The sequence below is a fragment of the Vidua macroura genome, chromosome 10, assembly GCF_024509145.1.
Source record: "Vidua macroura isolate BioBank_ID:100142 chromosome 10, ASM2450914v1, whole genome shotgun sequence".
Lineage (NCBI taxonomy): Eukaryota > Metazoa > Chordata > Aves > Passeriformes > Viduidae > Vidua > Vidua macroura.
The window spans coordinates 509,317-530,856 of record NC_071580.1 but is presented as its reverse complement, the minus strand read 5'-3'; the positions used below and the strand labels follow the sequence as shown (position 1 = coordinate 530,856).

The 21,540-nt window shown below is 52.7% G+C and overlaps 1 protein-coding gene across 15 annotated transcripts in view; it reads right to left on the bottom strand.

Annotated features, from left to right (window-relative positions):
- The window catches only part of MBNL1 (muscleblind like splicing regulator 1), a 62,382-nt gene extending 43,158 nt beyond the window's left edge, over window positions 1-19,224 (bottom strand). For 5 of the 15 annotated variants that reach the window (XM_053986302.1, XM_053986304.1, XM_053986310.1 and 2 more), the window contains exon 1: window positions 3,437-4,428. In XM_053986302.1, coding sequence (XP_053842277.1) covers window positions 3,437-3,610 — 174 coding nt within the window. In that variant the 5' untranslated portion in view covers window positions 3,611-4,428. Of the gene's footprint in view, window positions 1-3,436; window positions 4,430-19,097 lie in introns of those variants that run through there. The other 10 variants (XM_053986311.1, XM_053986312.1, XM_053986315.1 and 7 more) reach the window with 7 other exon arrangements.
- Window positions 19,225-21,540: the final 2,316 nt, after the last annotated feature.

The following is a 21,540-nucleotide window of genomic DNA, read 5'->3' as shown; positions in this document are numbered from 1 at the left end:
ATTCACGCGCTCCCCTAGGCCAGCCTGGCAGGTTTCATTAGCGCTAATTAGGCAGCAGGACGATAACATCTCGCTGGGGCTGTCCCAGCCCTGACCTCCTGCAGCACCTCAGAGGTCACAGCCACGGGCCTGGCTGCCTTTTGCTCCCCACGGTCCCCGTTACCACGGGCCAGAGGCTGCTCGTTCTGCTCGCAGGTAAGGAGGAGCCGCCAGGTGCGCCCACAGGACGTGTTTGCAACCAGAGACGGTGTCCAGAGCCCAGTGCCACTGCTCCCACACAGCACAGGAGGGAACCTCGGGAGGCAGCGCTGCTTTCCTGGCCCTAGCCCTGCACAGAGTTTGTGCCTTCATTTCACAGGAGGGGGAAATACTAATTTTAAAAAAAAGCGCTTCACCCAAGCTGCAAGTTTCACTTCTGGCATCTATTTTTGCCTCCTCCCGGCAGGGCAGGGCCATGGAGTTTGGCTGCGGCGGCTGCGCGCTCGGTCGCTCTGTCCCTGTGCCCGCAGAGGACACCTGGGCCGGGGCCAGAGCCGAAGGGCACTGCCACCACACAGGGTCCCCTCCGAGGACCTGCTCCGCCTGTCTGTGCTCCAAACATAGCCGAGCACACGGGCCACCTCCAGCTCGGAGCAGTCCTGCCCAGCGGCTGCAGCTCTGCAGCACTCACACCTGCCTGACGTCAGCTGCACACAGCAGGCACTCCTAAGGCACACCAGGTCTTGGAGTGGCACGTCACAGCATCACACAGCGGGCTGGGCTGGAAGGGACCTCAAAGGTCACCTCATTTCAACTCAAACTGCCAAGATGCAGGAGTTTGGAGAGAAAAATTCAGTGACTAAGTATCTGTCTTATGCTCAAGAGATAATGCAAGAATAGCTGTAGAATTAATACTAATATTATATACATTAATAAGAAATCAAATATTTTAACATTAAGGTCAATTTTTCAGCGTGCTGCTATTTTAGTAAAGAACAAGGACATTACATATTGAGTTACTGAAAAATTAAAAATTACTTTTGAATGTCCTAACCAAAAATCTTTTTTAATCTGTACTGAAGTATTGACTGACCTTATAAGGTCCAGAGAGAGCTGGTGCAGCATCTCCCTAAATTGCTTTTGCAGAACATTTAAGTTTGGGATATTGCAGCAAGGTAACTCAATGACTGGAGCTGGTTGAGCTCAGCACACACCAAAACCGACACAGAGCTGAAACAAAACCAAAACTGAGCAATGGCTTCAGCAACGGCGATTGGACTGGGAATTCCCCAAAGGGGGATATTCCATTTCCTGTTTCCCCAAGGTGTTCTGGTAGTGGTACAGCTGCTTCACTAACCACCCTGCCCAGGGGCTGGGGAGCCGCTGGCAGCCACAGGCTGGGATCCTGCCCCAGATCCCCGGGAGCTGCTCCAGCACACAGCAGCTCAGCCAGTGGCAAACCTTTCAGCATGAGCACAAGTAAACAGCTCTGGTCAGCAGTGTATTTTTAAACAGCAGATTCTTTCCCAGCTCCCAGCTCAGCCCCTGCGCTGACTCCACAGGGCAGCAGCACGCTCCTCTCCGAGGATCCGCAGCAACGCTGTAACGTTACCCACGGTTATCACCCACGGACCTTGCAGCGCTTGGCAAAGGTCAGCCTTAGTTCCTGCATTAAAAAAGGAAGCAAAGAGCCCTGCTGACGGCAGCAGAAGGGCCGGTCACGCTGCCGGGGCTGGGGAAACCAGGCCAGGCCAGTCCATCCCCTCTTACAGACACCAGCTCACGCTGCCGCCCGGCTCCTGCACCAGCAGCACCCCCGTCCAGCACTGAGATTTTAAGGCACTTCCACGACCACTGACATCGTGTCCGGGTCGCTCTAGCCGCTGGTTTCCGGCCTTTCGGCCAGATCCTCGCGATGAGAAGCGCAAGGCCAGTGGGGTCAGGCTGCGGTGGCCAGACGCACGTTGCTGGGAAACCAACCCGGGGACACTGCGGGTGCTGCTGCACCAGCAAGCCCATGGTGGCAGTCACAGCCCCTCGCTCACAAACAGCTTAGAGGCTCTGGGGCCAGGCCTGTGCTCCGGCAGCACCGCCATCCCCACGGTGACACTGCGCAGCCACCGACGGCCACGCTGACACGCGGTGGCACCGCGTCCTCGTGATGACACCGCGGGGCTGGGACTCCCCACTGGCACGGGCAGCCCTGGCTCTGCTCCTACCTCCAGCACATGCTTAATGCATAAAAACATCTTATTTCCACATTTTAAAATTAATACCCTGCATGCATTGTAATTGCTGTATTTTAAAATAAATTGAACAACAGAGAAGCAAATCCTTTCAGTATCTGCAAGTGAAGCCATGGCTGGGGGTGAAGAGCACTGTAGAGCTTTACCCCGTCCCCTGACTGGAGACAAGACACACGGTGAAGCTCAGGGCGTTGAGGATTTACAGAGACCCGCTGTAAGCCACTCGCTGCCCCGCTCGCGCTGCGCCGGGCCGGCCGAGCCACGGCCTGCAGGAGCTGCTCCAGCTCCCTCCGAGCAGGGGCCTGCCAGCAGCCAGCTCTGCTTTCGGGGCCCAGGAGGAGAAAATCACACTGGAGAGAAAACTGACAGACAAACACATTTCTGCTTCCCAAGTTTTGATTTTTTCCATTACTCCGCTGGATTAATTCTGTACTGTTTGCGGTATGAGTATTTTACATGTTAGGCTACTTAAATCGTGAAAAACCAAGGGAAGGAGCTGGGACCTGCACATTTAACACCTATCACTGACACGGCAGCTACAGTGAAACAACAGCCCTATATTTACGGTGCCTGGCTGGGATGTGCCTCCTGAAAACCCTCTCTGCTCCTGCCATGCTTGCACGTCCAGAGGCACCTTGCCTTCTGTTAAGTGCTGTCCTTCCCTTAAGCAAGTGCACTTGGGAAAAAGACGGGATAACCACGCCAGTGCCAACCACAGAAAGGCAAGCAGGGCTCTCACAGACACCTGAATAACCCAGGGAGGAAAACACTCTTCTAAGGTTCACCATCAGCTGTCCAGAGACACCAGCAACCCGCTGGTAGTTATGAGATGGAAACAAATCCTCATATTGCTTACGTGGTTTGTGCTATTAAAAACAAAGAATCCTCACAGTGACTTTGCTGTTTCTACGTGAAGTGCCCTTTATTCCAGCTACAGGCAGGGAATAATTTGGAGGCAAAGAATGAGCCCCTGTAGCCATACTGGAGGATTTGAGCCCTGCCAGATGTATTTTCCCTTCGTTCCCTATATCCTTCCCCTTCCCCTGAGGAAAGCAGCAACACAAATCAACAAGCATCAATAAAATAAAAGCAGCAAAACACCCCACTGCTGGCAGCCAGCACTTGCTCCTGTTCGGCTGCAGGATTTCTCTGGCTACAACTGCTTCTTTCATTAACCATTTATCCTTGAAAATAATGTAATATTTACTCACTTTCAATGAGTCAAAGCAGGCGATTACACGTCCGTTTTCAACTTGGCAGCTTTTCGATGGGTGTGCAAATTTACATTCCGTGTCTGGTCGTGAGCAAGTCCCCCTTTGGAACTCCCTACACACTTCCAGCGTTAGCCATTTTGTGTCCCGGATCGGTGTGACGCTAACAGCCATCTTTAGATTTTACAGGTAGTTAAAATTTCCAATAAAAATGGGCACACGAGTAGCTGAACTGATAAACTGGAAATTATGGAAGCGCCACCTCCAGAACACTTTTTTTTTTTTTTTTTTTTTTTTTTTTTTTTTTCCCCGCTCCCTATTTTAAAATAAGTACGTGTAAAACCGGGTGGCTGCAATCTCGAGGAAGAGCTGTGTCACCAGAGTTCAGAGCGCGGCGCCGTTAGCGGGGCTCGGGGAAGGCCGGGGCCGCCAGCCAGGTGCGCCTGCGGGAGCGTGGCCGGGACTAGCCCCGAGCGCTCAGCATCCCGTCCTGAGTGCGGCCGCCGCAAGCATGGGGACGTGGCGGGCTCCGGCAGCGATTCCCGAGCGGCTCCCGGGGACGGCGGCTGGCAGGTGCCTCCGGGCAGCGGGCTCGCAGCGGGCTCTGCGGTGCAATCGGGATCGATTAGTTTGGCATAGACAGATGCAGCAGTTTAGAGCAACGACCGACACCGGGTTTGGGCTGGGGTTTTTCTCCTCCTCTCCTTGGCTTTCGGGCAGCAGAGCTCTGACCTTCGCGGCACACTTTAGTGCACAGTGCAGCGGCGGCGGGGGAGCAGCGCCGGACCCTCCTCCCGGCGGGCGCGGGGCTGGCAGCGGCGGAGCGCTGTCGTCGCAGTCTAGCTGGCAGCAAGCAAGGCAAAAGCAGCGGCTGCTCTAGAAGCGGTCCCAAGCAGCAGCGACGTCAGGAAAGGCACTTCTTAGTACCAACCTGTGGAGAGAAGAGACACGTTACGAGCGGGCGGCGCGGGCGCCCCGCGAGCCGCCGCCCCGCGCAGGGCACTCACGGCTGCGGGCGGCGGGGCCGCGTCCCCGCGCGGGGCCGGGCGGCGGCACCGCCGCGGGCCAATCGCGGCGAGCGTTGCAGCGACACTCCGGGCAGGGAGCCAATGGCGGGGGCCGTCTTATGAAAGGTCGCGCCTGTCAGACGCCGGCCGCGCCGCGCTGCCCCGAGCGCGCCCGCCGGGGGCCGCGCGTGCGGGCCCGGCGGTACCGGCGTGCGGGCCCGGCCGCGAACCGCAGCGGCACCGCCACCGGCCCTCCCAGCGGCTCGGGCCCGGCGCCGCCGGACCGCCCGCCGCGGCTCCCCGGCGTGCGGAACGCGGCGGCTGAACGGCACCGGCACCGCCCCGTCGGCCCGCCCGGCCTGAGGACAGACCCCGAGACACCGCTGACCCCGGAGCGGCTCGGCCCCGGCGGCGCCTGACCGCCCGCTCGGACGCGGCCAGCGGCACCGGGGCCGCGCCGAGAGCCCGGGGGACGCCGGCCCTGCCCGCCGGGAGCGGCGCTCTGCCCTCGGCACCGCGCTGCGGGAGCGCCTCCGGCCACCGCCAACCCCGGCGGGCAGGAGGGCGAGCCCTGCCCGCGGAGGCCGAGGCGGGCTGCAGGGGCTTCCCTTCACGCCAGCTCCGCCACAGAAGCCTGGTGCCACCTGCAAATACAAATCGCTATAATGAACCACAGCTCCTGTCCCCACCTGAGGATCGCAGTGCCCCGAGGACGGAGCAGAGGGGCCCTCGTGGCACTGCCTGGGACACACTGACAACACCAGCGACGGGGATTCTGCCAGCACTGCAACCCCAGCGGCATCCTCCGCCTGCGCTGAGGGGAAGACTATTCCCATCCCCGTCTTTCTAAAGATGCTGCTTCATCACGTTCCTATTTCCCACCGCCCTCCCATGCAGGTCACTGACACAGCCCCCAGAATCACACCCTGGGAAGCAATGCTCTCAGCGTGCGTGCAAACCAACAGATGAGGAAAAGCTACAGTCTTTTTCTAGGGACACAGTGATCAGAACGACCAACTCCAGGGGAAGGAAAACACACCTAACAGAGCTAACGAGATTACAACAGGCACCGTGCGTTCTTTGCCAGGACACTTGAAATCATGCCACGTTTTTAATCCCTGCTAGCAAGAGACAAACAACTACATAATTACTTGCAAGCACAGGTTAACAACTAAGTGTCTTTGTGGTAAACACAGATACTCATTTGCTTCAACTGCCTGAAACTCTGAAGTTCGGGATCATCCCACACCAGCAGTCACTGCTCCTCAGTGCTTGCGATATTGAATTATTAGGTCTTGAAAACTTGTTCTGTAACAAATGTCCAGGCAAGCCAGCTTGGTTCTTGCATTTGTGCCACGCTACCCAGCCGTGACAGATTAGCACCAAGAGATCTGAAAGCAGAGAATGCGCTGCTGGGTCCACCAGACCTCCAGAGCCTCGTGCGGGAATAGCAGCGCTTTTGGAAGCCTGAACACATCTCCCAGCCTTCAGTCAAGGTGCACTGCAACTTGTCCTCCGCAGACAAGAGCTGGATCTGCGTCCTCCCGCCATCCCTCCCACGCTGCACAAAATGCCTTGTGTTATTTTGTTCGGAGCATCTGCTCCCTGTGAGAGCCTCAGGACAGGGTGCTGCCAATGCCAGCAGGAAGGGCTCTACCACAAAGCTGTGGAACAGCTCTAAGCAGGGTTTTCTCCTGTTCATCAGCTTGGTAACCAATCCATACCAAGCATTGATTTTTCCAAGCACCAAGAAGAGTTAGAGCAGCAAATTGGTGCATTTTATATGCTAAAGCCAATGCAAGTTAAAGGCCACCGTTTCCAAAGAAGGTATTTCACTCTCATTACACGAGTAGTCACCCCTAACAAGAAATGAAAGAGAGCATGAAGGCAGCACCCAAAATGAAAACAGATGAAAACTAGCTTTTGTGCTCTCATGTACTGACAGGAGAAACATTCCTGGTAAGACTCCCCAAACTGTGTTTTACTCCCAAGTTTGTAATAAGTTTTGTTAGGATTTGGACAATCACCCACTTGGAGAGAAATCCTGCTCCTGCTGAGCTCAGTGACACACTTGTGACTGCACTAACTGAGCCTGAATTCCTTCTTCAGGCTGCCAGCCACAAAAGAAAAGCATTACTCCAAGGAGCTGTTGCCTCAAAGGTAAATCTTCGGAACACAAAGAAATACTAGATGTATATTTTGTATGAACAGTTACTTGAAGAAAAAGTGTTTTGTCATAGTTTGTTGTCTACCTGAACACAGCCAGAAATGTCAGCTTTAAAAATAGCCTTTGAGCAGAAATAAAGCCTGACAATCATTCCAGAGGTTTATCTTCAATATTCCCACTAAAAAAAGGAAGATGTTAGCACAGAATCATCTGTTTATATGCATAAACTATTTTCCCATCACTTGGAAATTCTCTTGTGATACTCACTCAGTCACTAAGGAGTCCCCAGTAAGTGTCACCTGCTAGAAGATACACTGTCTGCAAAAGCCAGCTGATACGACTGCAACAAATCCAGAGGGAGAATCATAAGGACAGGACAGGAAAAGGATTGAACTTCTTCTTTTTCATTGAAATTAAAACTGATTTAGGGGTTGACGGTTTCTAGACCCCACCTAGCAGAGCAGTCAGTACTAAAGACTCTTGTGATCCACAGGTGGATTTTAAAGTTCACCTTTTGAAATTTGGAAGCATTTGCCACTTGTCTTGAGAATATTGCAACATTGGTTTGGCCAAGGCAGAACCTTGCCTTCATTGAATATCAAGATATAAGGATTGAAAGCAAATTAAAAAGTGATTCTCAGAAGAGACAGAAGAGAGAAATAACACTGAGAAGTCATTCCTTAGGAGGGTAACAGAGATGACTTAGTTGTCTCCTGAGCTGGGTCAATGAAAATCATTAAGAAACAGCCTCACAAATCAATGGAAAGGTTATCTGGAAATGTCCAAGAAAGTGAATCTGACACAGAAGAGACTCCTGTTACTGCCCCTTATTGCTATAAAGAAATGTGCAGACAGATTAACAATGCATTTCCCCCCCTCATTACAGTCTTTGACACAAAAATAAGGCAACTCCCTGCACTGAGAATCGCTCCCAAAGAGGCATTGTTTTCACATTCCTGTACCTGGCTTTGCTGGACATCCCTGTTCATCTCAATTCACACACGTCTCTCAAAGGAAGATGTAGAAAGCTGGGCAGGCAAGAAGCCCAACACTGAAGGAGAAGATGGCAGGGAAGAATGCTATTTTTATGCTTAGAGAAAGTGGAAGCTGAAAACACCAGTCTCAGTGACATGAGAACAGTCGGCAAGAACAGATAATTACACAACGTGAATTCATCCTCATGACAATGACTCTAATGAGATAGGAAATGGAATAAAATCAATATTCTATTTACACTGACAGGGCAGTCTCAAAGCCTGAAATTGCCAAATGGCTGTCTTTTAAATCAAGGAACACAAAATTACTGACTCCTTACAGTATTTTCAAAACACCTCTGCCAAACTCAAAGTTTACCAATAACATATCTCAATATTAAATTTGGAAGAGATACAGCAATTACTCCATGGCACAGTTGAGGGATATAATTATAGCACTGTCACAAAATTAAGCTGAAACAATGAGCTAATTAACATCTTGTCACATAACAGTATAGGACTGGATAAAGGAAAATATTCTTTAGTAAACTACAGCTGAAGATCCCAATTGTCTCACACTCTGGGCTGCTCCCATAGGACAGCACAGAAAAGCAAGATGATTCCTCTTACAATTTTGTACCTTTGTGTATTTCAGGAAAAAATGGGAGTGCAAAGGCAGGAGCAGAGAGCAGCCAGCTCTAGAGCAGGGTCTGTAGCCTGGGCTGGATTTCACAGCTCCCCAGCCCAGCAACCTGGTAAAACTGCAAGCACATGTTAGCTTTGAACTACTAAGTGCCACACCAGATTAGTAAAAAACTGCCAACACTGCTTCTATGACACAGATATTTTGCATGACATACATAGTTTTAGTACTACTACTACTACTAGTAGTAGTGTTTTAAAGGTTTTTTTCTGTACTGTTTTAGCTCTGACAGACTTTCCTGGTGCAACCTCCCACTGACTTCAGTGGCTCCTCCAGCACATCCCCATCAGATGTAGTTTAATCTTGAGTCTATTTCACAGTTTCTGAAACTGTTTTAGCAGAACCACCTAACTGTGACATTCCATCTGAATTTAACACACCCAAGTGTACTCGGTTCATGAAAACTTGATAAATAATGAAAAAAGAGGCAACATGTTGTACACTACGTGCCCCAACCACGTGCAGAAATCAGGTATTGCCCCAGGATTTCCATCCCTAATCAAACTGCAAACCAATTCCCACCAGCAGCACTGACGTACAAATCCCACAGCTCAATCCTCTCTTACTTTAGATTACAGTAATGCTATTTTCAAGTCAGAAAGCTACACTGCAAATTCCATAAACCCTCTTTCCTTTAAGGAGCAGACAGTTACGGATTAACTGCTCTTGCTGTAACTTTAGAAATATTAAAGTCAAGAAACATGCCTGTTGATTTTTTTTTTTTTAATAACCTGGGGTATATATCAATCTCTGTTACAAAATTTGAGACTTCAGGGACACACGGGATTCACAGTTTGACAGCATTAGCTGGATGTGTATTTATGAGCAAGAGCAGGCACGGGCCAGGTCCTGTCTCTGGACGAGGACGTGGCACACAAGCTGTTATTCTGTTCTTGCAACTTTAAGTCAGGGACACAAAATGGGCAAGGACTACTCTGCCTTTAATCCACTTTTCATCAATTTCTGTATTACAAAGCATTTACATATCCATCCCCACCCACCACTGAAGTCACAAATACTGTTTCTGGTAATAAAATCATATTCACACTGTAATTCCTTTGCCATAACATGTACACAATGTGTTTTAGAAATGGGAAGTTCTGTATTATCCTGGCACAGGGGAATTCCAACCATCATAGAAGTGACATTGCCCAAGCAAGCCTAAAAAGAAGTTGTTTATCTTTAAAAATAAAAGTAATCTAGTGATTTAAGTTAAAATTCCATGAAATAACAAACTGAATTGAAAAAAACAAAACCTGCTTTATTAAAATCAGTTTTATTTTCTTGTTCTAATAGTAATTTTAAACATGTTGTTTCTACACAAAGGCTTTTGAGAGGGCATAATAAATCAACTATGCACCCTTCCAAAAGCTACAAGCTATTTATTAATCCGACTCTTGCACGTTTTGTTTGATTAACTGCAAGTGTAAACAAGCCAAGCAAGGCAGGAGAGCAGCAGGATGACCACGGCAGCGGGGTCAGCCCAGGAGGAGGCCCCCAACCCTGGCGTCTCCCCGGGGCAGCACGGGGTGCATGAAGAGACACTGCACCTGTAAAACCTTCCTGCTCTGCAGCCTGCAGGGACTCCCGCTCACTGTCACGCCTGTCTCGGTGGCTGCTGGGTGCTGTCCTCAAGAACAGCCGCATGGCAAACCCCAGGATGAGTCCCAGAGCCCAGATTCGGAGCTGGCAGGCACCTGCAGCAGCAGCAAAGAGGCAAAAAACTGTCCCACAGCTGCACACGTGCGTATGGATTTATATACAACACGATGATTAGCATCACCCGTAAGAAGAATCCCTACAGAAAAAAAAGCCACGTCCATGACTCAGCAAGGGAAGGAACCGCTTCCCTCTGACACCAAATTCAGCTGATGCTGATGGTTTCAGGAGAAGTGACCCAGAGGAGCTCTCACTGGTGAGAGGTGCAGCAGACACCAACCCCGGCTTCCCACGGCTCTGATGCCTGAACACCTCCAGTACTGCAAGGGAAAACAGAGCAGCACCTCAGTACTGCTCAGGCTTCCACTTACAAACTGGTTTCCACTCCCCTTCCTAATGCAGCTGCCACGTGGCCCTGGTGCAAAGGGTGGCTTTTCCTTCCCCAGAGACAGCTGGATGAAGCAGTGGGGAAAAGGAGTCCTGAGGGACCACTGCAGACAGCACCTGATGGGTCAGGACATACACATGGTCACTAAGCATTATTAATTTATTAATAGTACCACTTCCCCCAGACAATAAGCTCCCCGCCTTGGCCTCACTAACTCATCCCTGGCTGGGCCACCCCTCCCACATCAAAAACTCCAGATTTCAAAGTTCTTGCCCGTTCACATGACAACCACTTTGTTAGGACAATAATTTCAAGTCAGGTGTCTGGATGCAGCCACCACATGCCTGCACACATCAAATTAACTAGCAAGATTAAATCTGAACCTAATTACCAGGAATAGAACAGGCCCTTCATGTCACCTGCTCCACACTGGCGTGTGGTCCTGCTCCCGGTGACAATGCCAGCAGCTCTCCTGGCCCTGAGGACACCTGGAGCACAGTGGGGCACGATTCCATGGGGGACACCTTGCTGCTCTCTGCCTGCTGCAGAACAGGCACAGTCCCAGCCAGGCCCATCGGATTAGGGCAATCATGGATTGCCTCATCTCGCATCTGACTTGAGAGCAAGCGAAAAGGGACGTGAGCGCAGCTCACGAGGAACGCGTTACGCCGAGTTCTGCTTGCAGCAGCTCTTAGAACTGGTCACTCCAGCTCAGCCATGGCGAGCTATGGCAATGCAGGGACAATCACACGCTTCTCCCCAGGGACCAGAAAATTACCTGGGAATGAGGGACAGCAGAGTAGCTCCGTTTGGACCGAAGGAGTGCTGCAGAAGCAGCAAACCAGCGCCCTGGCTCTGCAGCATGGCCATGCAGTGCCAGGCACAGCCCCCCCCCAGGAAGGAGCAGGAGTCCCACACCTCTGAAACCCTGGCAGCATCACCGAGTGGCAGCACTGCCATGCTGGGGACACCTGGAGCAGGGAGGCACTGCCAGCTCAGTGCGATGACGACACCGCCCGACTCGGTCACCAACATGAATCACGGCAAGGACGGTCCTGGAAAACACTCCAGCATCTGCTGTGAGACAGGAGACACAGCCGACTGCATTTGCATTCACAGCTGTCTGTTCCTCAGGGAATCTCAGACCCAAAATAGAGCACTTGCAGTGCTTTGATTCATTCTGGCCTTACATTTAATTTATGTTTATAATCACATCCTTCCAGGATAAGAGAAACTTGTACAACATCTCAGAAAATACAATTAATCTATATAATTTAATTAGTTACGTAAGAATCTAAACCACAGAGAATGGGATTTTTAGTTCTCTCTGCCCTGCCACCACCTGAGGTAACAGAGATGACTGTTATACCCTAAATATAAAATGATTTTTCCATACACAGCAAAACTAAACCAGTTTAGGAGACACTTTACTTGAATTAATAGAGATCCTTACATATACTGTGCTGAGCAGCACAGAAACACTAACTGATGTGATCAATTTTGGATCCTGACCAATCTCACGCAAACTAAACAGATACATGCATCTTCAGATATCAAGCAACAGCTCCAAATTAGTCACTGGTATTAAAAAGAAGTAATAAAAACTGCATGACTTTTATTTTAGGAAATAAGTGGAAAATATCTTGGAGACAAATTTTTAGTCAGTATTTGCTTTAGTATATTGTTACGCTTGTTCATTTTGAATTATGACATGTACACAGCTAACAACAACCGTGAGAAACAAGGCTGTAGGAGCCCCTGTTCAGAACAGCCTCTCTGCACTCACCCTCAGCCAGCAGAGCTCCCACCACACAGGGACAAGTCACAAAGGGGCTCCTGAGCTGGGCTGGCTCCTGCTCGGCACAGCAGTGGTGCCACTGACACTGTCCCCCAGGACTTCTCACAGGAATACTCTATGCTCTGCCTGGGCTCTCCTCCGTGTGTCCCCTTTCCCATTAACATAGCAAGCTACCCACGTTAAACGCAATGAAGGAATTCTGGAAAGACCTCAAAAGATCACTGTTTCCCTTGTATTTTCCTTCCTACCTCTAAAAGCCATTTTAAAACACCAAGAATGAAAGTTTAGATTTCTACTCTTACACAAAAAAAAAAACAGAAATGGGGATATTGGAAAACAGAAACAGGGATATTTGGAAAACAGCTTCTGAAATAACATACGAAAACCTAGCTTTTATAAAAATGGTGATTAAAGGCAGAAGCTGTAGAATGCTCAGAAGTTGTAGAAAACAAACCAAATCCAAAGCAATAACTTTGTCAGTAACACAGAAAAATTAGTCAAAGAAGTTCAAATGCTTGTATTTCTGTTCCACCATTAGCTGTATTTAATTAGAAGAATTGAACAGAGCTGTGTCTACTTTTCACAATAAAAATCACATCATTAAAGATTTATTTATTGAATATATTTGCACATAAATACAGAAGCTCAAAAAAACCTTGATAAGCAGCAAACAAGATATTTGCCCAGGGACTTCCTTCCCAGCAGCCTGCAAAGCTCTAGCACCACAGCAAGCGCCCACACTCCCAAAACAACATTTTTAAGTGCTACACATCAAAAAGCTGAAAAATACATAATTACATTATCAGGATCATGAACTCACTACCTTTGATTTTTCAGTGCTTGAAAGAAGGCTCAAAGTCCACTGAAGCTGTGCCTACGTTTGGAGCATGGAAGGATTCCCATATAAAATTACAGGTAAAGAGTACCAGACTTCACTGAAAACCAGAGGTGGCCATACAAAGTCAAGAATGCTGCCCAGGCACTAATAAACTCTTCCACACACTGGAATCAAGATTTTTGTTCGGAATTGTTCGGATTTTATTCCAGGCTTTGGAGAGTCACGGAAGAAAAAAGGGAGCGTTCATTCCTCCCCAGAAAGCCCTGCCGTGTTTATCAGCGAGCGCAGCTGACGGCACCTTCCTTCCCCGGGAGCCGGCGGCACAGGCAGCGCTGAAACACCGGCGAGCGCGGCCCTGGGGAGCGGCGAGGAAGAGGAAGGGCGGGTGGCCCTGCGCAGCACCCTTTATATGGCCAGTCCAGGCCTGCTGCTGTGCCTGCAGCTTTGGCAGCCTGCTCGGAAAGCCTGACACACGTGCCTGGAGCAGCGTGCTCCGCTGCCCGGGGAGCGCGGGGTTCCAGGGCTCCACACCTCGGGTACGGCCAGAGCCACCTGACACGGCACATCCACGTGCTCCCACAGCAGTGTACTCACACTTAAAGCAAAAGCTTATCTCCTCGAGCGCCGGGTACTGTCACTGCAGTGCAGATAACGCCACTGCAGCGCCACGGCTCCAGCGGCCTCGGGAGCTGGAGGGCTCCTCTCCGCCGGGGCTCCGGCTGCCCGCAGCCCATCCCTACCGGACCGCCGGGGCCCCGGCTGCCCGCAGCCCGCAGCCCATCCCTGCCGGACCCCCGGGGCTCCGGCTGCCCGCAGCCCGCAGCCCATCCGTGCCGGACCGCCGGGGCTCCGGCTGCCCGCAGCCCATCCCTGTCGGACCGCCGGGGCTCCGGCTGCCCGCAGCCCATCCGTGCCGGACCGCCGGGGCTCCGGCTGCCCACAGCCCATCCGTGCCGGACCGCCGGGGATCCGGCTGCCCGCAGCCCGCAGCCCATCCGTGCCGGACCGCCGGGGCTCCGGCTGCCCACAGCCCATCCGTGCCGGACCGCCGGGGATCCGGCTGCCCGCAGCCCGCAGCCCATCCGTGCCGGACCGCCGGGGCTCCGGCTGCCCGCAGCCCATCCGTGCCGGACCGCCGGGGCTCTGGCTGCCCGCAGCCCATCCCTACCGGACCGCCGGGGCAGCCCGGCTCACACACCGCACACGCGGCAGCGCCCAGGGCCTGCAGCACCGAGCTGGGCAGCTCTGACTGCTCTCCCTTTTTTAGAAGGAAAACATTCCAATTAACTTCTCTGGAAGCAGGATTGGGCCCAGAGCCCAAAAATGCTCTGGGTTCCCAAGTCCTTACTCACTGCTCGCAGTTGGACTCGCTGGCACGGGAGACAGCAAGGCAGCAGGAATGCGGGGAGCTGCTGCGGGAGGATTTGGGAGCCCGGGGCCCAGCCCTGCTCCTCCAGCCTCCAAGCCCCGCCAGGGCTCGGTACGTGCTGCAGTAAATGCCAGCCATGCACGGTACAAACGCTGCCCTCACCCTCCCGGGCCGTCCGGAGGGGGAATGCAGATGCCATCAGCCGCCTCCTGTGCAGGCTCTGCAGGCAGACCTGAACCCACAGCCACCCAAGTCAGGACACGCTATTTATAATGCTTTCAACATTTCACTTTTCTCTGCAAATAATACCTGCTCCAAGTTCAAGTCCAAGGCATATTTTGCCTTGCCAGATGATCTGCGACCGTCTCATGACTTATTACATTGTTATCGCTGCTAAGCTGAGCAAACAGGGCTGCTAAGTCTATTAATCTTCTGAAACACGAAGTCTGAAACTGCAGAAACAAAACATCTCACTACAAGATACATAAAATGTGCTATAGAGAGATAAGGGGGGAATTCAGTGCACGCTCTGCTAAGTTTTTTCACTGCCACTGCAAGCAAGACTGACGCACTTTTGCAGGAGCCGACTCTGGATGTAGCACCAACAAGTTACATAAGGGAAAAGAAATTCCTTTTACAAGAGCAGCCTGCCCCAGGGCAGACAGCGAGGTACACTTCCCACAGGAAAACCTGGACACTCCGCAGGCGCTGGAACTGCCACCTGTACATTCCCAAGAAGGGCTGATAAAAGGAACCCAGCCCAGGCAGGCTAACCAGGCGGGCTGTGCAGGAGCTCTGCTCCAAACACCAAACGACTGCACGTATTTCAACCTATCTAGTACTTACTGCCTTTTTTTTTTTTTTTTTCCTGTGGAAATTCACTCCATTCAGCTATGCATATACACCTTGCATATTTATGTACCAAAATATTTTTCTGAGAAAACCAGTATTTGGCCTATTTGCCCAAAGCAAAGGTCTCAGGAGCACACAGGAGTCACACATTTTACCCCAGTGCTCAGATCAGGGCAGCTCCAGGGGGCAGGGAGGCTGTGGAAGGACAGACAAACCCAAGCTGAGCTGGCCCATTCCCCAGGCTGGGCTAATGCTGGTCATGCACTTGCCTTATGGGAATTATAATCTGGCCACACAAAACTCAGGCCCAGCTGCATTTCCCTCCTGGCTGCCTCAGTTTCCCTGTACAACCTGTACAGTCAAACCAAAATGAACTCAAACTGCAGGATTTTGCACCCTTGTGACAGAAGTGCTGTCACTTTACACACTGCTGTTGCTCTTACTAATTTGTACCAACAGCAATTTTACCTCCAAAATTTCAAGCTTAATCAAGTTGAATTGTGAGAACTCGAGTCAGATTTTACTGAGGATAGATTATACCTATTGCAAACATTTTTTTCTTCCCAGCTACTTAAAATAAAGATATTTTGGATAAAAATATTCTTCTAAACAATTACATGCACATAATCTGAAACATGGATTATTTCACAGGGTAGATGTTGACAGAAAGTGGACATTTAAAAAAAAATTTAATTGACCCCTTAGGAAAAGCAATTCTTCTGATAGATAGTGGGATTTCACCCTGAGGTCAGCACACATCAAACTGCCCAATGGGCACAGGAAACCTCGTATCTGTCAGCCTGCCCCAGCTCAGGGTGCTGCTGTCGCTCTCCTGCTGCTGCCTCTGAAACTACTGAAGAGACTTCAGAGCATCTTCAGAACAGCAGGACCTGGTGCTGGTTTTGAGTGCACAGATCAGGGCAAGCCAACATTTGTCTCTGGCTTTTTACTCTGAGCAAAGTACTGACAAGGACATTCCCCCTGCACAGACTGCTGAAGGGAGAGTGGGCCCCAGCATCCTCACAGGAACCACACAAAGCCTTCACCTTGCACCTCCGTACATTAACTGTGTTTTCTCATCTTAGGATGCACTGAAGTTTCATCACAACTACAACACGGTTTTAATAGTCCCTTCTCTTTCCTTGTTAACTGCTGGGAACTCTCTTTGACACTAATGGAATTGCAATTGCACATATTCACAGCAGAGCAGGCTCCAAATGTCACCAAGGACAACACTCAAACATATTTACATGTTTATTCTTTTGGTAAATAACTATGGGGTAGGAGGAAAGAAACGTTGTTTACTTTGCTGCATAACTTGGGAAACTAAGTTTACAGTATATAATTGTTCATAAAATTAAATTTAAAAATAATAACCATAGGCAACTGCTCTAATCCTTAAGGCACACCAACAGGGGAGACCACAAGTCATGCAAGGGAAAGGAGAGCCCCCTGTGCAGGGCTGGGCACAGCAGGACACACTGAAGTGCAGGAATTCCCAGGGAAGCAATTGAACTCTGCCAGATCCTCCCTTTCCCTTCCCTCCGGGCAGGAGTAGTAGCAGGAATTTGCTGATAAACTCATAGTTGCAAAAATCATCCTTGGCATGAACATAAATCATAAGGAATGGGAACAGAACTTTCCCTGCAGTTTTACCTTAAGGAGCTGGCCTTAGCTGGCCTGTTTACAGCATTCCCATCGAAAATATGCCTAAGGAAAACACCCATTAAGCCTTTGAAAGTAACGGAGTTACCACAAGGCCTTTTACAACCCAACACGCATGACTTCCTCAGTGTCAGAAAATGATGTCTGCAGATTATCCACCAGTTCCTGAGCAGGAATCATCCACTGTTTAGGAATCAAGAGGTGCTGAGGCTCATCCCCCAAATTACAAGCATCCCTGTGTCACTACCACCTCCCCACAGCTGCTGAAGCAGCAGAATAAAACAAGTACTCAAAGGAAATAAAAACGGAGAGGGAAGCCTATGATTTAATCTGAGCTGGCCATTAGATCTTCATCTACACCACACGTGTAAGAACCTTCCTGTGGCCACAGAAACCCCCCCTGGACAGTGAGAGTGAAACCATGTGGATTTACAGCCTGTCTGCTCTGGGCAGCCGGAGCCCGGCCCTGCAGGGCAGCACGCTCCCAACGGGCAGGGCGTGCTCCAGCTGTTTGCTGGCACCCATCACCATCTCCTGGACGTCACCCTTACACTCCAGGCTTCCAGCACAGGCGGCTCCGAGGACAGGGAAGTCAGAGCAGCACCTGACGTGGGGATGCAGCAGGACAGGGCTGGGGCATCGCACCAAGGCCACGCCATGGGGCATTCACCTGCCCTCCACAGACCCCTCAGAGGAGAGCCTGCAGGAGCGCACTGCAGATTCTCCTAGGCAGGGGAACCAGGCTGGAGGCAGCTGTGGGATACACCTGAACGGGCCATTGCCCATGCCTGCTTTCAGCCCAGAGCAGAGAGACTCCCAGCACCTCTGCTTCCTGCAGTGGCACATCCCAGCCTTCCGCATGCAGCAGTCCTGTCACCATTGCAGCGAGCATGGGGTTACCAAGCCTTTCATTTCTTCCTCTTTTATCTACTTTACATTATCATAATAGTGTTCTGTGCCAGTGGGCCTGCCCAGTGTCAGTGTCACATGCAGCCAGCCCGAGGGAAGCCTGCAACCTCTCCTCAGCTCTCACCCCAAACTTCCCCTGCAGCAACAAGTGCCATCGGTTAATTACTCATTAGGCAAATAATTTCCTTGTCACTTTGGGATATGTTGTCGTTTCATTAGAACCCCTTCTCCGTAGTGCCAAAAAAAGATATATCCAGTTAAGTTATTCACTATTACTATCCATTAGTTCCATCTCTCCCATTACATCCCTTCCCTGCTCTCCTGCACTTCATTATCTCTGTCACCCGTGTCCTGCTTCTCCCTTTCTCTGGGGCATATATTCCCCACCTCAAAAAAAAAAAAAAAAAAAAATCACCGAAAGAAACTATTTCTTTTCTCTAAAACAAGCAATCACATATTTTTCCAAGACAACCATTTTACACAAACATCCCTGCATTTTTCTCTTCCACTATACCAACGTCTTTACAAACTGACTTGTTTGCACCTGCAAAACCGAAGTTCTGAATTCAAGAACTTTCTCCAAAAAGGAAACAAAAAGCTCTCTTTCCGTCGCGCTACCGCGGCAGCTGCCGGGGCCAGGCCGTGCGGTGAGAGCCGCCGAGCGCTGCGCCCGGGGTCCCGCCCGCCTCCGACACCGCCCGGCGGCACCGGCCCCGCGGGCACCCAGCGCCCGCCCCGGGCGGCGCGGAGCGGGCCCGGCTGCCCCGAGCCACGGCCGAGCCCCGGCCCGGCGCTGCCGAGCGCGGCGGAACCGCGGCTCGCCCCGCGGCCGGGCGGCTCCGGGCCCCGCGGCCGGGCGGCTCCGGGCCCGGCGAGGGGAGCCCCGCGCCGGGCGCTGCCGAGGGGAACGCGCGGGCGGCGGGGCCGCGCCCCGGCCCCTGGCGGAGGACGCTCGCTGTGCCCGGCCCGCCGAGCGCAGCGCCGCTCCCCGCCTTCCCCGCGGAGCCCGGCGAGCCCCCCCACCCCCCGCTTCCCCGGGAGCCGCCCCGGCAGGGCCGCCGCCCGCCTCCCCCCGCCGCCGGGCCCGGGCCTCGCCGCCGCACTCACCCCGGGCCTGCCGGCGGGGCCCTGCCGGCGCGGCCCGCCCGGCTCAGCGGCTCATGCTGACGGCGCCGCCGGCGGAGGCAGCGGCGGCCCGGGCTCCCCGCGCCAGCCCCGGGCCCGCTTCCGCCGCCGCCCCCGCCCCGCCCGGAAGCGCCACCCGGCCCCGGCCCCGCCGGCAGCCCCGGGCCCGCGGGGAGCCCGGCCCGGCCCCGGCCCGGCCGCGCTCACCTAATCCCGGTGCGGCCTCCGCGCTCCGGGCACCGCGGGAGCGAGGGGAAGGCGCGGAGCGGGGCGGCGGCGCGGCGGGCTGCCCTCCCCCGGGGCCGCCCTCCCTCATCCTCCCCGCGGCGGAGCGGCCGGCGCCTCATGAGTCACCGAGCCGGGCCCGCACACGTGCCCGGCCCCGCCGCCTCCGGCCGGGGGAGGCACGGCAGGGGCGGCCCGGGGGCGGGCGGCGCTGCCCGCGGCCCGGCCGCGTCCGCGGGACGCCCAGCGCGATTGCTCCAGACCCCCCCCCCCAAAGCCCTTCCTGAGGACACGATCCTCTAACGATCTGCTTCCCAAAGCAGGCAGCAGGACCCTGCTTTCCTCCCGGTTCCCGCTCTTCCTTCATCTGAGCTAGAGCAGCCGTTGCGGGGCGGTTGGTTCTGCCGGCCGCAGCGGGGGCTGGCACGGCTCCCCCGGCACCCACCATCAGCGGCCGCACCGCTGCCTGGCCCCGCAGAGACGCAGGCCCACCGCCGAGGCAGCAGGTCGGCTCTGCCCCCGGCACGGGGCAGGTGTCGGTCCTGCCGTGCGGGTGACACCGACAGCAGAGCGCACAAAAGGAGACGCAGTGGTCTAGATTAGCCAGAGGTGTATCGGTGTCCCCTGCCAGGAGACGCGCACAGGGTCATGTGCAAAGGGCTCATCGAACCACTGTGGTGCTAACCACGGTTTAGGAAAGGCAAACAAGCTGAAAAGAGACAAGGAAAGAGACAAAGAGTTTATCTCCGGTGTCACGTACTGTTAAACGTCTTTTAACACAGACGCCTAAGCAGATGGTTATGTTTTGTGAGACGAAGTAGTGACAAATAATTCCTCACTTGACTTTGGGAGACAGATTTTGTTACCTGGTCTCAAGATCTAACTCCAGCTGCTTCCTTCATGAGGCTTTTTGTTCTATTACACGGCCTGGAGGGGATATAATTAACTTTGCTTTTCTTGTGCTCTAATCACCCTTGCAATGGAGCAGGCAGCACTTTGGAAACAGAATGGGTTTAGTGAGCATCCCTCCTCAGAGCTGCCCAGCCTGGGGAGCATCCAGGTGTGCCACATGCCCGAGGGAGTGCCGGCACCTCACTGGCTGGGAGAGCTTTCTGATGCCTGCTGGTTAGCTCTGATGGCTTTTTGCTAGAAACGGGAGGCTGAAAGGACAAAGAAGCATTCCATTTTCTTTCAGAAAAATGTCCTGTTCTTTCACTTCTGTTTCAATGAAGTTTAACCCAGAGCAGAACAAAATCCATGACAACTGGTGTCCCACCGTATTTTGTATTTGCCTGCCTGGCTGTGGTGCAGCGCAGACGTCCCCTCAGACAGAGCAGCCCTGGCTGCACAGCCCCGATGGGCCCAGGGAGTGAGCATTGTACTGGGCCACTCGTGCTCTTCCTGTTCCCGTTCTAGCACAAAGAGCTCCCTGGGCCATTTCCTCCCCGAGAACCGACATCACCGCTCTGGGCGGTTTCAAAGCGCTTGTTCTGGTCACAAAGTTTCTGTACAAACTCCTCCCTGCCCAAATTCTTCTTAAATAATGGCGTGGAACAGTGTCTTGGCGCTGGGAGGCTGGAGCTGTGTCCTGGGCACAGTGATGGCATTTCTCACTGTATCCCGAAAAGTGAATGCATTCCATTCACACTGGTTTATGCAGGTTACAGGGAATCAAACCCTAGGGCATGGATGTCAGGCACAAGCTCTGTCGTAACAGAATGCCCAGGCAGGGCAGGGAAAAGAGGAAACCGTAAAGAAATTTCAGATCCAGGGATCTCCCAGGTCATCATCCAATACCAACAACAATCACCACCTGCGATTCCAACAGACTAATTGTCTTACAGCAAAGATAAAGAAATATGTCATTGCACACTCACCCTTGTGTGCCGCTCGGCCCAGAAGACATAAATCAGTACTCGAGGACAAAGAGAAACACTGTGTGCTAAGAAGGTTTTTTGAGGGATACTTTGTGTTTTAGAGTCCCCGTGTGCTACTGCAAGTGGAGCAAGAAAGAGGAGCTCTCCCGGCTGAGTCAGTGCAGCCCTGGTGCTGTTGAGGTGAGAGGCTGACCTGTGAAAGGGGTGCCAAGGTGCCTGCCCTTCCCTCTGAGCCCAGCAGGCAGCAGGGCCAGTGGTCACCCGGAGCATGGACACCAGTGTGTCCCAGAGCCTGACACGAGGCTGCCTGTGGCCATCCTCATCCCAGCTGCACCTCGAGCAGGACTAAAACACCTCCTCACTGCAGGGCTCCCACCCATTAGGAGCACGGGGGGCTCCGTACCCAGCCTCACACACAGACAGAAACCACCTGAGCTCCAAGTGTGTCTTCATTTTATCTCACCAAATAGCTGCAATACAGCAGTCACTAAATCAACCTGTACTCTGATTTTCCTTCCCTCCTTGAGCCTTTATTAAAGGTAGACTCA